The sequence below is a fragment of the Rattus norvegicus genome, chromosome 7, assembly GCF_036323735.1.
Source record: "Rattus norvegicus strain BN/NHsdMcwi chromosome 7, GRCr8, whole genome shotgun sequence".
Taxonomy (NCBI): Eukaryota; Metazoa; Chordata; class Mammalia; order Rodentia; family Muridae; genus Rattus; species Rattus norvegicus.
Genome location: NC_086025.1, coordinates 111,887,354 through 111,900,134, shown reverse-complemented (window position 1 = coordinate 111,900,134; position 12,781 = coordinate 111,887,354). Strand labels below are relative to the sequence as shown.

At 49.7% G+C, this 12,781-nt stretch overlaps 2 protein-coding genes across 4 annotated transcripts in view; one reads left to right on the top strand and one right to left on the bottom strand.

The window, feature by feature from the left end:
- Positions 1–12,781, top strand: part of Tmprss6 (transmembrane serine protease 6) — a 30,624-nt gene that overhangs the window by 1,993 nt on the left and 15,850 nt on the right. For 2 of the 3 annotated variants that reach the window (XM_006241995.5, NM_001130556.1), the window contains exons 2-6: positions 2,259–2,493; positions 7,207–7,340; positions 8,032–8,099; positions 8,620–8,798; positions 9,045–9,086. In XM_006241995.5, coding sequence (XP_006242057.1) covers positions 2,259–2,493; positions 7,207–7,340; positions 8,032–8,099; positions 8,620–8,798; positions 9,045–9,086 — 658 coding nt within the window. The remainder of the gene's footprint in view (positions 1–2,258; positions 2,494–7,206; positions 7,341–8,031; positions 8,100–8,619; positions 8,799–9,044; positions 9,087–12,781) is intronic. The other variant, XM_006241996.5, reaches the window with a different exon arrangement.
- The window catches only part of Kctd17 (potassium channel tetramerization domain containing 17), a 32,314-nt gene continuing 27,798 nt past the window's right edge, over positions 8,266–12,781 (bottom strand). Inside the window, exon 6 of the mRNA XM_039078954.2 lies at positions 8,266–11,169. Within this exon, the coding sequence (XP_038934882.1) occupies positions 11,068–11,169 (102 nt within the window). The 3' untranslated portion in view covers positions 8,266–11,067. The remainder of the gene's footprint in view (positions 11,170–12,781) is intronic.

Below are 12,781 nucleotides of genomic sequence, written 5' to 3'. Positions count from 1 at the left end.
ATTGGGACTGTGCTCTAGGTGACTGGCGCTATGTGTGGCTTGCAAACTGGGCACATGGTGATGACATCACCCTGGCAGTTGTGTGGGAATTCACTGATGGGAGTGGTCGTGTCATGATGGGCCACTGTAGTGACAGTGGGTCTGGGAGAGGCAGATGAAGTGGCCTAGACAGTAGGGTGGGGAGAGTGACTTGGATGAGCCAATGAGATGTCAGGAAGGATGGGAACAGCTGGACGGAGGCCACACTCCTGCAATCCAGCACTTAGGAGATAAGGCAGGAGGGGGGCACTTTTAAGTTCAAGGCTGGTCTGGGCTGCACAGGAAGGCTGTGGGTTCTCAGGGCAGCTGGAAGGTAGAGCTACACATTTTTATGATGGATTGGATATCAAACAATGCAAGCCATTGTCTAATAGTAAAAGTCATGGTGTGGTCATCTTTATGGGTACAGAAGATGGAGCCAGGAGCTCTGTATTCACTGTGACCCCCACCCCCATATCCAGCGTAGATTTTGATGCTAAACGAGAGCTCTAACGAAATGTTGAGGGGTTGGAGGCAGACTCAGTATCCTTTCTGGGTCAGGCAAGGAGACAAGGAAGAGGCACTGTGCCTGGAGACATGGTTGTCCCATTGCTTCCCACTAGCAACCACTTCATTTGAGGGAAACACCCTGAGCTGGGCTCCCAAAGAGGGCTGGGAGGTGCACAAGGCCAAAGACTGCCTGGTTTTGCTTGGCTCTGGGTTTGTTTGTTTGTATTTTAGTGCGTGCGTGCGTGAGTGTGTGTGTGCGTGTGTTCTTTGTATATGAATAAAGTACACATATGACACAACACACATGTGACAGCTAAAGGAAAGGTCCTCACCTCCTACCTAGTTTGCAACAGGATCTCGTCTGTGTTCTGGCTCCCGAGCTTCTGAGGGTTCTCCTGTCTCCATGTCCCATCTTGCTGTAGGAGCACTGACATTAGATGCCCAATAGTACATCCAGTTTGTATGTGAGGGATTTCTGGGGATTTGAACTCAGGTCCTCATAGCTGCCCAGAAAGATATTTCACTCTGCAAGTCAACTCCCCGGCACCAGCTCTTCTTTTTATCAAGGGAGGTGGAGAGAAACAACGCCCAAAGTCAGGCATGTCAGTTTTAACCAAGGGTGGCCCAGGGTTTAAGAAGACGAGTGACTTAACTAACCAAGGACCCTGAACCCATAGGAAAGATTCCCACATTCTACCCAGCCCCAGTGTGGTGGCACAAGGCTAAGGTCGCACGGGCTTGAATAAAGGGTGTTGTGTGTGACAAGAGAGGGTAAGCAGGTTTGGATGCCATGGCATGGTAGTTGGGAGCCATGGAAGGATGGATGAGGGCAGGGGACAGGAGATCTTTCCCGTGACAATATGATGGATGAGGGCAGGGGACAGGAGATCTTTCCCGTGACAATATGAAGGATAGGACAGAGGAGGGGACAGGAGGCAGAAAGGCCATCTAGGAAGCTGCTCCAAGAGTCCAGGTGAATTCTCCCACCAACACTTTCTGGGGGGTATGCTTTGGAGTCACAGTGACATCTATAGGTGTCAGAGGGGAGAGAGAGCGAGGGCGAGAGCGAGAGAGAGAGAGAGAGAGAGAGAGAGAGAGAGAGAGAGATCCCAGTGAACTGGAATTCTTGCTGTGGTGTGTGTGGGTGGGTGGGTTGGTGTCCTTCTGTATCCAGAGTTTTGCTTGGGAGTACTAAGGTAAAGTGACAGAAGGAATAAGAAGAGGTGACATCCCTTTGTCATTTGACCATGACTAGTTAATTGTAGGAGATAGACAGAGTAGAGGAAAAGTCAAAGAGACATTCAGCTGCTGCTGTGTGATCTTAACTAGGGTGCTTAGCCTCTCTGGGCCTCAATTTTTCATCTGTGTAAATGGCATCCAAATGCCAGGATAATGAGGCAAATCCTGGACTGAGCTGTTCCCAGGACACTCTGGGTCTCACCTTCTTCATCTGTCCAATGGGTGCAAAGTTCTGAGGGGCTTACATGAAGCACCCTCACAGAGGGAGTTCCCAACTGCTTGTGGACACTACCTCAGGACCCACCAAGAGCCAAACCTTCCAGCCCGGCTGCCTGCCTTCTGGGATATCCTCTTGAGGCCACTTCTACTCCCTGTGAGCTGCTAAGCAGTTACCCTCAGTCACCACGAAGGTCCCTGCCCTTCCATGCAATGGGCAGAGGTGCTGCCTTGCTTCTGAGCGTCACTGGGTCTCAGCAAAAGCTCCCTTGCAGATGCCAAGATGTTTCCAGCTCCCCTGTTCTACCAGGATGCCCACCGCTGAGGTTCCCCAAGCAGCTGGTGGTCAGGGTGATGGAGGTGATGGAGAGGAAGCTGCAGAGCCAGAGGGGGTGTTCAAGGCCCCCAGAAACGCCAAGAGAAAAGACAGGGACTACGTCCGCTTCACACCACTGTTGCTGGTCTTGGCTGCGTTGGCTTCGGCAGGAGTCATGCTCTGGTATTTCCTAGGTAATGGAATATGAGGATCCAGTTGAGGATCCAGGGTTCAGGGTGGATATAAGGAGGATTGTCTTGGCTGTGAGGGACACATAGGATGGCCCAGGAGTCCATGTTCTGTGCTGTTTTTTCACTCCTTGTATTCTACCTGAGTAACCATCCCCATATCCCTCAATGTGAGTATGCTGTTGGACCTCTGTTGAGTCCCATGGCTTAGGTGCTCCCTGCTTCTTTCAGCCGGGGATGGAAGACTCTTTAGCACCCAGTTCTTGGGTCTGAACAAGCCAGGGTGTGGGAGCACACCATTCTTTGCCTACAGCCCTCCTGGGCTTTCCCTTGGGCTCAAAGCCAACCTGCTCTGCTGTGGAAGACCCATAGGTACCGATGGGACCTGATGCCAATTAGTGTCTCTGCTCATTTAGCCCCATGTGCTCCTCTAGAGAGAGGACCATAGCTTTGTCACCTCTGAATCCCCAGGGCTTGGCATGGAGAGTCAAAAGGACCACTAGAGAGCACCCAGGCTTGTGAGCCTCTTCCTCATATCTGACTTTGGCCCTTTGACTCTGAAATCATGTCCCTCCAGCAGTCCCATGGAGCCCCAGGAGCAGTTGGCCATGCTCTGAGCCCAGAGGCACCCTTCCACTCACACATTCAAAGCTTGATGTTCCCAAGTGTTGAATGGGGATAGTTCACCTCTAACCCCTCATCATGGAAGAATGTGGATCAACAAGATTAGTCTGTGCCTGTGAAAATGTTTCCTATAATGAATAGAAGACTTATTTATCTGTCTGTTCATTCATCCAACATCTATCATCCATCCATCCATTCATCCATCCATTCAACATCCATTTAATCATTTATCCCTCTGCCAGCCATTTCATTATTATCATATATCCATCTCTCTCCATTGACCATCCACTCATTCATTTATCCACCCATCATCCATCCATTACTCATCCCTTGTCCATTCACCTTCCAACCATCTATCTCTCTGTCATCCATTCATCAACCATCCATCTACCAATTCATTTATCCATCATCTATGAATCCATCTATCTATCAACAACTCAACCATCCAACCATTCAACTATTCATGTTATTCATCTGTCAGTCATCCATCCATAAATCCACTCATCCATCCATCCAGTGCCAGGCACAGGGAGTTGTGCTAGGCTTTGGTGATGGCTCTAGTCCTCACAATTCCAGTGTGATATCAAATACAATAATAACATGCCTGTCATGACCAGGGAGGCTAAGGGGCTTTGGAAACCACAGAAGGGGAATCTCAGCTCACATACATGATCAGAGGCTTTCCATAGAACATTTGCATAGAGTTCTTTCTGAACATATCCACCAGAACAATTTCAGGTCCATTGGCAGGACGTGGGAGGCTATACACACTTGGAGCAGCACTAGGCAGACAGATTCACCTAATCCAGCTCAGATTCGAGAAAGGTGACACGTTAAAGATCTCTATCTTAGGGTTTCTGTTGCTGTGATAAAACGCCATGACTAAAAGCAGCTTGGGAGGAAACAGACTGCTACTGGGAATGTCAGGATAGGAAAGGGAAGCAGGAGCTGAGGCAGAGGTCAGAGAGGAATGCTGCTTACTGGCTTGCTTCCTATGGCTCGGTCAGCCTGCTTTCTTATAGCACCCTGGACCAGCAGCACAGGGGTGGCCCTGCCCACAGTAAGCTGGGCCCTCCCACATCAACTTTCAATCAAGAAAATGTCTCATCAACTTACCCACAGGCCAATCTGGTGAGAAAAAACATTTTCTCCACTGAGGCTTCCTCTCCTCAATGACTCTAGCTTGTGTCAAGTTGACGTAAAAGCAACCATCACAGGCCTCATACAACAACAGCAGCTTATGGTGACTCATAGCCCTTCTCAGAGCTGAGTGATGTAGGCTGAGAGCAGCCCTTCACCACCAAGCAGGAAGCTACTACCCAAAATACTGCAGGCTGGAGGGCAGTCTCATTAAAGCTGCTGGGTAATTAGTCTTCAGGGTTGAAGAGCCACTTAGCTGGCAATCATCTTTATAACCCTTTGTCCTGTTCCTCAATGGGGTTCTACCTGGGGCTGAAGACCTGGGGCCTGGAGTGAGTGCTACTAGAAAATGTCAACCCCTAAAAGGACTTAGGGTGGAAGAGGACACGAGTGGATGCTGTTAGGATGACTCTTCCTACTCAGGCCACCATGAGGGACAGTCCTGTGACAGATAAGATACAGGTAAGATAGATAGATAGATAGATAGATAGATAGATAGATAGATAGATAGATAGATAGATAGACAGATAGATAGATAGACAGACAGACAGAAGACAGACAGACAGATGGGTGGAAGAATGGATAGATAGATGAATAGAAAGAAAGGTAGATATAGGTAGGTAGGTAGATAGATAGATAGATAGATAGATAGATAGATAGACAGAAGACAGACAGACAGATGGGTGGAAGAATGGATAGATAGATGAATAGAAAGAAAGGTAGATATACGTAGATAGATAGATAGGTAGATAGATAGATAGATAGATAGATAGATAGATAGACAGACAGACAGACAGACAGACAGAAGACAGACAGACAGATGGGTGGAAGAATGGATAGATAGATGAATAGAAAGAAAGGTAGATATAGGTAGGTAGGTAGGTAGGTAGATAGATAGACAGAAGACAGACAGACAGATGGGTGGAAGAATGGATAGATAGATGAATAGAAAGAAAGGTAGATATACGTAGATAGATAGATAGGTAGATAGATAGATAGATAGATAGATAGATAGATAGATAGATAGATAGATAGGAAGGAAGGCAGACGGACAAATAGAAAGGTAGATAGATAGATAGATAGATAGATAGATAGATAGATAAATGGATATATAGATATATAGATGATAGATAGATGAGCAATAGCTGGGAAGCATGGACCACCCATGTTGTTGTAAAAATGTAAAAAATAAAAACAGTAAGGTTGTCTTTTATTCCCCCACTAGGTCCGGCACCGCACTGCCCCAAGATATCTGCTGGATATCTTAATTCTCAGTCAGCAAAGCGTTTCACCCGCTCTGCCTATCACACTGCCAATGGCTACTCTCTGAGCCTAGCAGCAATCGCTCTACCTATCTAGTTCCCAAGGCAGGTTTCCATGCCAGAAACACACATCCCAACTCTGTGGTGGCCCAGACCAGCTGCCCCACACTCCATTACACTTAAATTGCTACATGAAAGAACACACAACACAATAAACTTTGGCCCAATTGATAAGATATAATTGCCCACCTAACCATACAAAGCCCAGTACACATCCATCCCTTAAAAACATTTATAACAACCTGTAAAGGTACAGTGTGGAATCTTAATGTCACCTGCCATATTGTCCTGCCACTGCTTCTCTCCCTCTCCCTCCTGTCTCTTCCTCCTTTCCGTTCCAGTCTCCTCCTCTTCATTCAAACTTTTCTCCTGCCCATCCTTCCTTCTCATCCAATCACAGGCCTCCTTCTATCCTGCCCCTCACCTGTATTTTACAAATTCAATGGGGAGAAGGTTATGGTGAAATCACCTGAGTCCTGAGCATGTGACTAGGCAGCAGTCCTTGGGGCAGTGGAATTAATTAGCATCAAAATACAGATAACTCCAGGACAAACCACACATCCATTTTAGAAGGATAATGGGCAGCCCAAAGTGGGGATGATAGCTAGGCAAAGATGACTCTGTCTGGAAGGTGTGTCTGGCTTCATTGCTGCTCTGTGGGATTCAATAGCTGAGCCCTTCACTCTCCTAGTCACCCCCCAGTTCCAGATTGGTCCTATCCCCTCCCACTCCTCGAGCAAAAGCCTCTCAGAAAACGGACCTTGGGACACCAGACACTAGCCCTCCCACTACAAAGACTCTGCCTCCTATCCCACCCTCTGAAGAGCCATCTAAAGCCACCCACCTTCCTCTCACAGTGGAACCCTTTCCACCCTCTGTGGACCCTTGAGGGCCCCCCTTTGCCTCTTCTCTCACTGCAGCACCCTAGAGAGTGTTGTGACATGCTGAGACCCCTTGTGAACATCTACTCTCTCACACCCTGTGGGACCAGGCTCTGCTGCACTCCCAGCCCCAGCTCTTTTAGGCCCTGTGATGGCCACTGTTGAATCCTGGAGCCAGGTGTCCCTCGTTGTACTGTGTGCCAGGAGCACACAGTCTTCCTTGCCACGATGAACCTCAACTCTCATTTCTTCAGCATCCTCTGCCAAGGAAGATTCTTCCATTTTGTCTCTACCCACTTTTCTTTGGCATCCTTAGTGGTCAGTGTCCTTTATCTATGGCCACTCCCAATTTTGTCTGTCCAGCTCAGGTCTGTCCATGGGCTGCCCCTCCACTGCTGTGGCTGCCTCACCCCTGAATGTCCAAGGACCCCCGCAAACCCAATGAGTGCAGAACACAGATCTCACCAGTCCCTACAATCTCCCGTTCCCCAAGCCTGTATGGCTGCAGGCATCCATTTTGGCTATGCAGCTGCTTCTCTACCTACTGCCCTGCTTTCCAATCTACCCAACACAGCGGATGGTCAGAATGCCACTTTGGGGATTCCTGTTTAACTTAGGTGGGGATGAGGAGAAGTAGGGAGACCAGTGCTGCCTTGGAGGCACGAGACGCTTGGAGGGTTGGAGTAACAGGACTTGAGAGAGGTGAGGGACTTTTGGACATGCTCCCTTCATAACCCTTTCTTTCTCACCAGGGTACAAGGCGGAAGTGACCATAAGCCAGGTGTACTCTGGCAGCCTCCGGGTGCTCAACCGCCATTTTTCACAGGACTTGGCCCGACGGGAGTCTATTGCTTTCCGCACTGAAACTGCCAAAGCCCAGAAGATGGTAGGGAGGGATGGGAGGGCAGGAGGGGGAAATGCAAGAGGGCAAAATCATGTTTGGGTATCTGGCAGGTTTGTCCTCACTTTGCTGGAAATGCTCCCTGGGGGAGAACCTGTCCTGGGGTATCATGGGAAAGGACTGTGCTGCACAGGCTCTAACTGACTAGAAAGAGACCTTGATTTTTTTCCTCTTGCAGGAGGAAACTTGCAGGTGACATTGTCAGGGCCCTGCCTCCCCTCGTATAGAGCGATGACCATTGCACTAGGGACAGGGGGCTGCTAGCCCCTTCCAGTCTCAGCCAGGCACAGGGCTATTATTTCAGGGCACAAGTAGAAATGCCAGAGGCATCCCCAGCCATGAGAGCCCAGAGATCGGAATAGTATGCACCCCAGAACTAAGATATCCTCAGAGTGGACACCCACAGGGCTCTTCATACTGTGTCCAAGTGTGCTCTGTCAACAGAACCTCCATTGCCCTCAGCTGTACCTTGCTCGTTGACATCAGGCAAGCTGAAGCTATACCAGAGGTTGTGGGGTGGGGTGGGAGGGGGTAGGGGACAAGGTATGAGGGCTGTGCCTGGCTTAACCTCATGCTTGTGAGGGTGGCACACACAGGTTTGATGACCAGAAGGGACTTGGGAAGCCTGCACCTCTGCCGCCACGGAGGGTAACCAGGATTTTGTTTCTTCTCACAGTTCCAAGAGCTGGTTGCCAGCACCCGCTTGGGTACTTACTACAACTCCAGTTCCATCTACGCCTTTGGGTGAGTTGTCCCAGTCCAAAGGGCCCCTGTGAAAGCCACAGATCTAAAGGCACGAGGGCTTGGCCCTATAGGCAACTGACGTAATGCCCTAACTGTACTCTTATCTCAAAACTCCATTATAAAGAACACAAAGAACACGGGAGAAACTGAGGCATGGAGCAGGAACTTAGCCTCCGACATGTGATTCCCCTTTATTGAGTTTGGTCTTGTCATCTACAGATGGCGGTGTTGTTGTGACAGGTTGTGACTGGAGATGCCTGGTGTGAGTGGGTCAAGGTTCAGAGTGTGCTTGAAGGCACGTGGCCCAGGACGCAGTCCAGGACTTGGCTTGCCTGGTTGTATCTGGTTCTGCCAGTTGCCAAGTGGCCTATGACCTCCTGTGACTCTATCTCTCCTCCTATGGGTGGGAATGGGGAGAAAGTATAGCGGGTGCCTGGCGGGTCTGAGTCTCAGTTGGTTCCTTGGGGGAGGGGCTGGGCGAGGATAGGCCTTCAGGCCCCTTTCGCTTCTGTCTGCATAGGGAGGGACCCCTTATCTGCTTCTTCTGGTTCATCCTTGACATCCCCGAGTACCAGCGACTGACCCTGAGCCCTGAGGTGGTGCGCGAGCTCCTGGTGGGTGAGCTACTGTCCAACAGCTCAGCCTTGGCTTCCTATAGGACCGAATATGAGGTGGACCCGGAAGGCCTGGTGATACTAGGTCAGTACTGCGGGGAATCCTGGCGGGGGTTCGAGCAGCAAGGCCAGGCAGAGGTTGCCCCCTTCCGGTGGGGTGTGGTGGGGATGCTCAGGTGACTCTGGAGCCAGGACAGAGGGCGGGGGAGGACAGCATGGAGGGCTTCCCTTAGCCAAGCCTGGCTCGGCTGCTCTTCCTTGTTCTTATTTTCGGTGATCTATTTATTTGGCCTTGCCCTTGTTTATTTGTTTGTTCGTTTCCTTTTGACAGAAGCCAGCGTGAACGACATAGTCGTACTGAATTCCACGCTGGGTACGCAGCTGTGTCCTTACCTTGGCCTCTTTCCTTTAGAATCCGAGGTCTTCTTGTCTGGTCCATCGTGGGGGGTGGGGGTCCCGAGGCTTCCACTGTGGGGACAGGGAGCCCCAACCTAGAAACATGGGGGGACCTTCCAGGGGGGACCTGGGTGAGGGCTCTGAGCCTGGGTGGGGGCACTCAGGTAGACGTGTGCTTGCATACCTGTGTCTTAGATGTGAGTTTGAGTGGGCTCCTGTAGGGAGCTGGAGGTTATTCATGTGGAAATCTACTCCTGCTGCCTGTCACTCAAATCAACCGGCCCGCGTACCCTCTTTCCTACTGAAGGTAGAAACAATCTTGCCAATCCATGCCTGGTCCCTTGCAGCATTTACACAGGTTCCGGCATATTCAAGAACTCTCTCTTTACCCTTCCCTCCTCAGCTGAGCTAACCCACCCTCCTCTCTCTGCTGGATACCACGCTGTTAGAATCACTTTGCTTTTCTCCCAAAGACCCTACTGGTTTGCTGCTGAGGCCTGAGTAGCCAGGTGCCAGGCACCCCACTCTGTTGTACAAGGTTAGGGGTACCATGCGCGTTGTAGTCTATGGACTGGTGACTGGTACACACAATGTGCTGTCTAGGCTACTGTACCCTATGACTGCAAGAAGCCCTAGTGTTCAGATTCCTGCTATACCGGCTAGGGTTTCCACTTAGAGCAGACATAGGGGTGAGCACCTCAACCCCTCTCAGGGAGGAAGATGGTTTCCTAGGTGTGCCTGTTCTGATTCCCTTTCCTCCTGCCCTGGGTGGATATAAGCACTGACCTCAAAGTTAAAGCCAAGATTCTCAGAGTTATTCTGAGCTGGGCCAGGTACACCTGCCTTGATGAGGGGTGATGTGGAAGTCAACAACACAGACCTGTTTCCATCATCTGTTTGTTTGTGCGTCTGTCCATCTGTCCGTCTGCCTGCCTATCTATCATCCATCCATCATTTATCTATCTATCTATCTATCTATCTATCTATCTATCTATCTATCTATCTATCTATCTATATCTATCTGCCTATCTACATCATCCATCCATCATCTATCTATCCATCCATCTATCCATCCATCTATCTACCTACCTATCATCTATCTGCCTATCTACATCATCTATACATCATCTATCCGTCTGTCTGTCTGTCTGTCTGTCTGTCTGTCTGTCTGTCTGTCTATCTATCTATCTTTCTTTGATGGGGAAATGCTTTGTGCAAATGTGTTTTCTTTCTTCTAGAAGCTTCCCCATAGCGGCTCCAATTTTGCCTCTTAGTTAAAAAGCCTCTGACTTTTTTTTTATTTTTTTTTTTTGAGACAGGGTTTCTCTGTGTAGCCCCCAGCTATCCTAGAATTCTCATTGTAGACCAGACTGGGCTTGAATTTACAGAGATCGACCTGCCTTTGCCTCCTGAGTGCTGGGATTAAAGGCATGCACCACAAGTGCCCAACCTTAAATTTTATTTTTACGAAAATGATTCCCTATGTAGCTCAGGCTGGCCCCACGCTCTCAATCCTCCTGTTCTAGTCTTTGAGTGCTGGGACTGCAGGTGTGGGCCACCACCCACACTGAACTTTATTCTTAGAATAACAAGTTCACTCTTATCAATAAAATATTTTTATAAGTCGCTTTCCCTAAAACCAATATGCCTTGAAGAAAGGTATTGTGATGTCTGTCTACTGGTGTCAGTGATGGCCACCTTGTGGGTGTCTGTCTATATTTGGTCTGCTTTGACATCACAGGCCACAGAGCCCTAGAACACTCTGCTGTGTTCTCCAGGAGACAAAAGAAACAGGGTCTTAGTGTTAATATGAAGAGTCTGATCTTGACCCCTCGGGACCCAGGGGCGCCACACTGAGGACTCTGTGCGGTGGGGAAGGCTCTTGCTATCACCCTCTTGTTGTTTTATTCCTTCTGTGGTGGTTTCACGTTTCATCTCAGGAGATGGCTCTTGTAGCATCACACACCCGTGTGTGGTGGCACATGTGTCGTTCCCAGAACTTGAGAGGCCGAGGCGGAACCATAGGGCTTTGAGATTAGTCTGAGCTGCATAGCAAGACCCTGTCACAAACGAAAATAACACCTCAAATAAGCCACCGTCCTCCTCCCTTCTGCTTTATGGGGCTCCCTTGAAAGGTCATGGTCAGCAAGGTGTCAGTGTCAGCTTGGTCACCCTCGGTGCCTCAGGATAGACAATGCTGGGCCTCGTCAGCAACTGCTAGTCACGGCCAGCCTCAGTGTCAGTCCTGTGCCAATTATCCGTGTACTGTCTGTATGCAGGCTGTGGTCTATGCCATATCTGCTCTGATGCAAAGCCTTGTGTTTCTTGTGGTGGAGCTGTGCTGTTTGCTTATGTGGGCACCCATGGAGGTCAAAGGGTGGAGGACAAGGCAAACTCTCTCTTTTTGCAGTGCTGGGATTGAACCCAGGGATCATGCATGCCACACACGCTGTGTGTTCTGATCCCTACTGGGAGACAGACACACAGAGTATCATAGGCCAGGTACCAGAGTCAGAGCAGATAGGCTGTGAGGGAAAGACCGGTTCTGCACAGGGGATGGAGGCAGACATAGCTGCAAGGTAGAGCAAGCAGCCAGGTGAGGGAATCCAGGGAGGAACAGCTCTTGATTCAGCACCCAAAGCCTTCCTGGAGGCCAGGATGCCAGGCCCAGTCAGGGCCTCAAGCCCAGGCCAGGTGTCAGGCCCAAGCCTGGGGAGCTGGGAGTTCCGTGAGTCCAGAGAGGAAGGGTACCTTGGCCAGATGAGACAATGGCTCCACATACCGTGAGCAAAGCCTAGTTCGGGCAGGCATGCTTACCCTCCACCCAGTGCCGGGGCAGGACTAGCAGTCCTGTTTGCCCTCAGTACTAGACAAGGGGCACATATCTCCACTTTGTTGCTTTTCAAAAAAACAAAACAAAACAAAACTTATTAAAACAGCTAGCGTAAGGTATGGGCTTAAAGCAAGGTTCAAGGGACAGAGACATCTCCCAGATGCCAGATAGGAAAGACAGGTCTCTCTCTTTCCCAGACAGATGCCTGGGCAGCCTCCGTGCCCAGGACGTACGTGTCCCACTGGAGTCTGGCTGGCAGGGCAGGAGAGGGAGCAGACCTCTCCTGGCCCTCAGCACCAAGCAGAGGATAGGGCGAGGGTTATGTTTATGCTTGCCAGAACTCAGGGTGGATAAGCTACTGGCCAGGGTCACACAGCTGATGCAGGTTGGTGCCAGGATGGTACTAACAGCCTCTGTCCCCACACTCTGCTGATCTGTGGTTCAGTCCTAGATTCCCCGAGCCTGCTGGCAGAGTGCCTGGCCTTCCTGCTTCAGGAAGCTGAAGGCCAGGCTTAATGGGTATTCTGGAGCTATGCTGGCTCTGGCATGACATCCAAGCTCACAGATTAAACGAGCTTTAAGTAAATTAAATTTTATAAGCGCACTCAATGTATTATGCTTAATAAGGAAACTAAATGTATTAAATTAAGTTGAGTTTAATGGAAGGGTGTCCTGGGGTGTGGGGTCTGGTGAGACGCAAAAGGAGTTGTGAAATGAAATGAGGGTAGCTGTTGCCAGCCACAAGGGACAGCCGTGGGGTGACAAGCCACCAAGCTTTCCCCTCAACTATTCCTCTTTCCTTAGAGTCATGGGAAGACACATTGCTTTTTTTTTTTTTT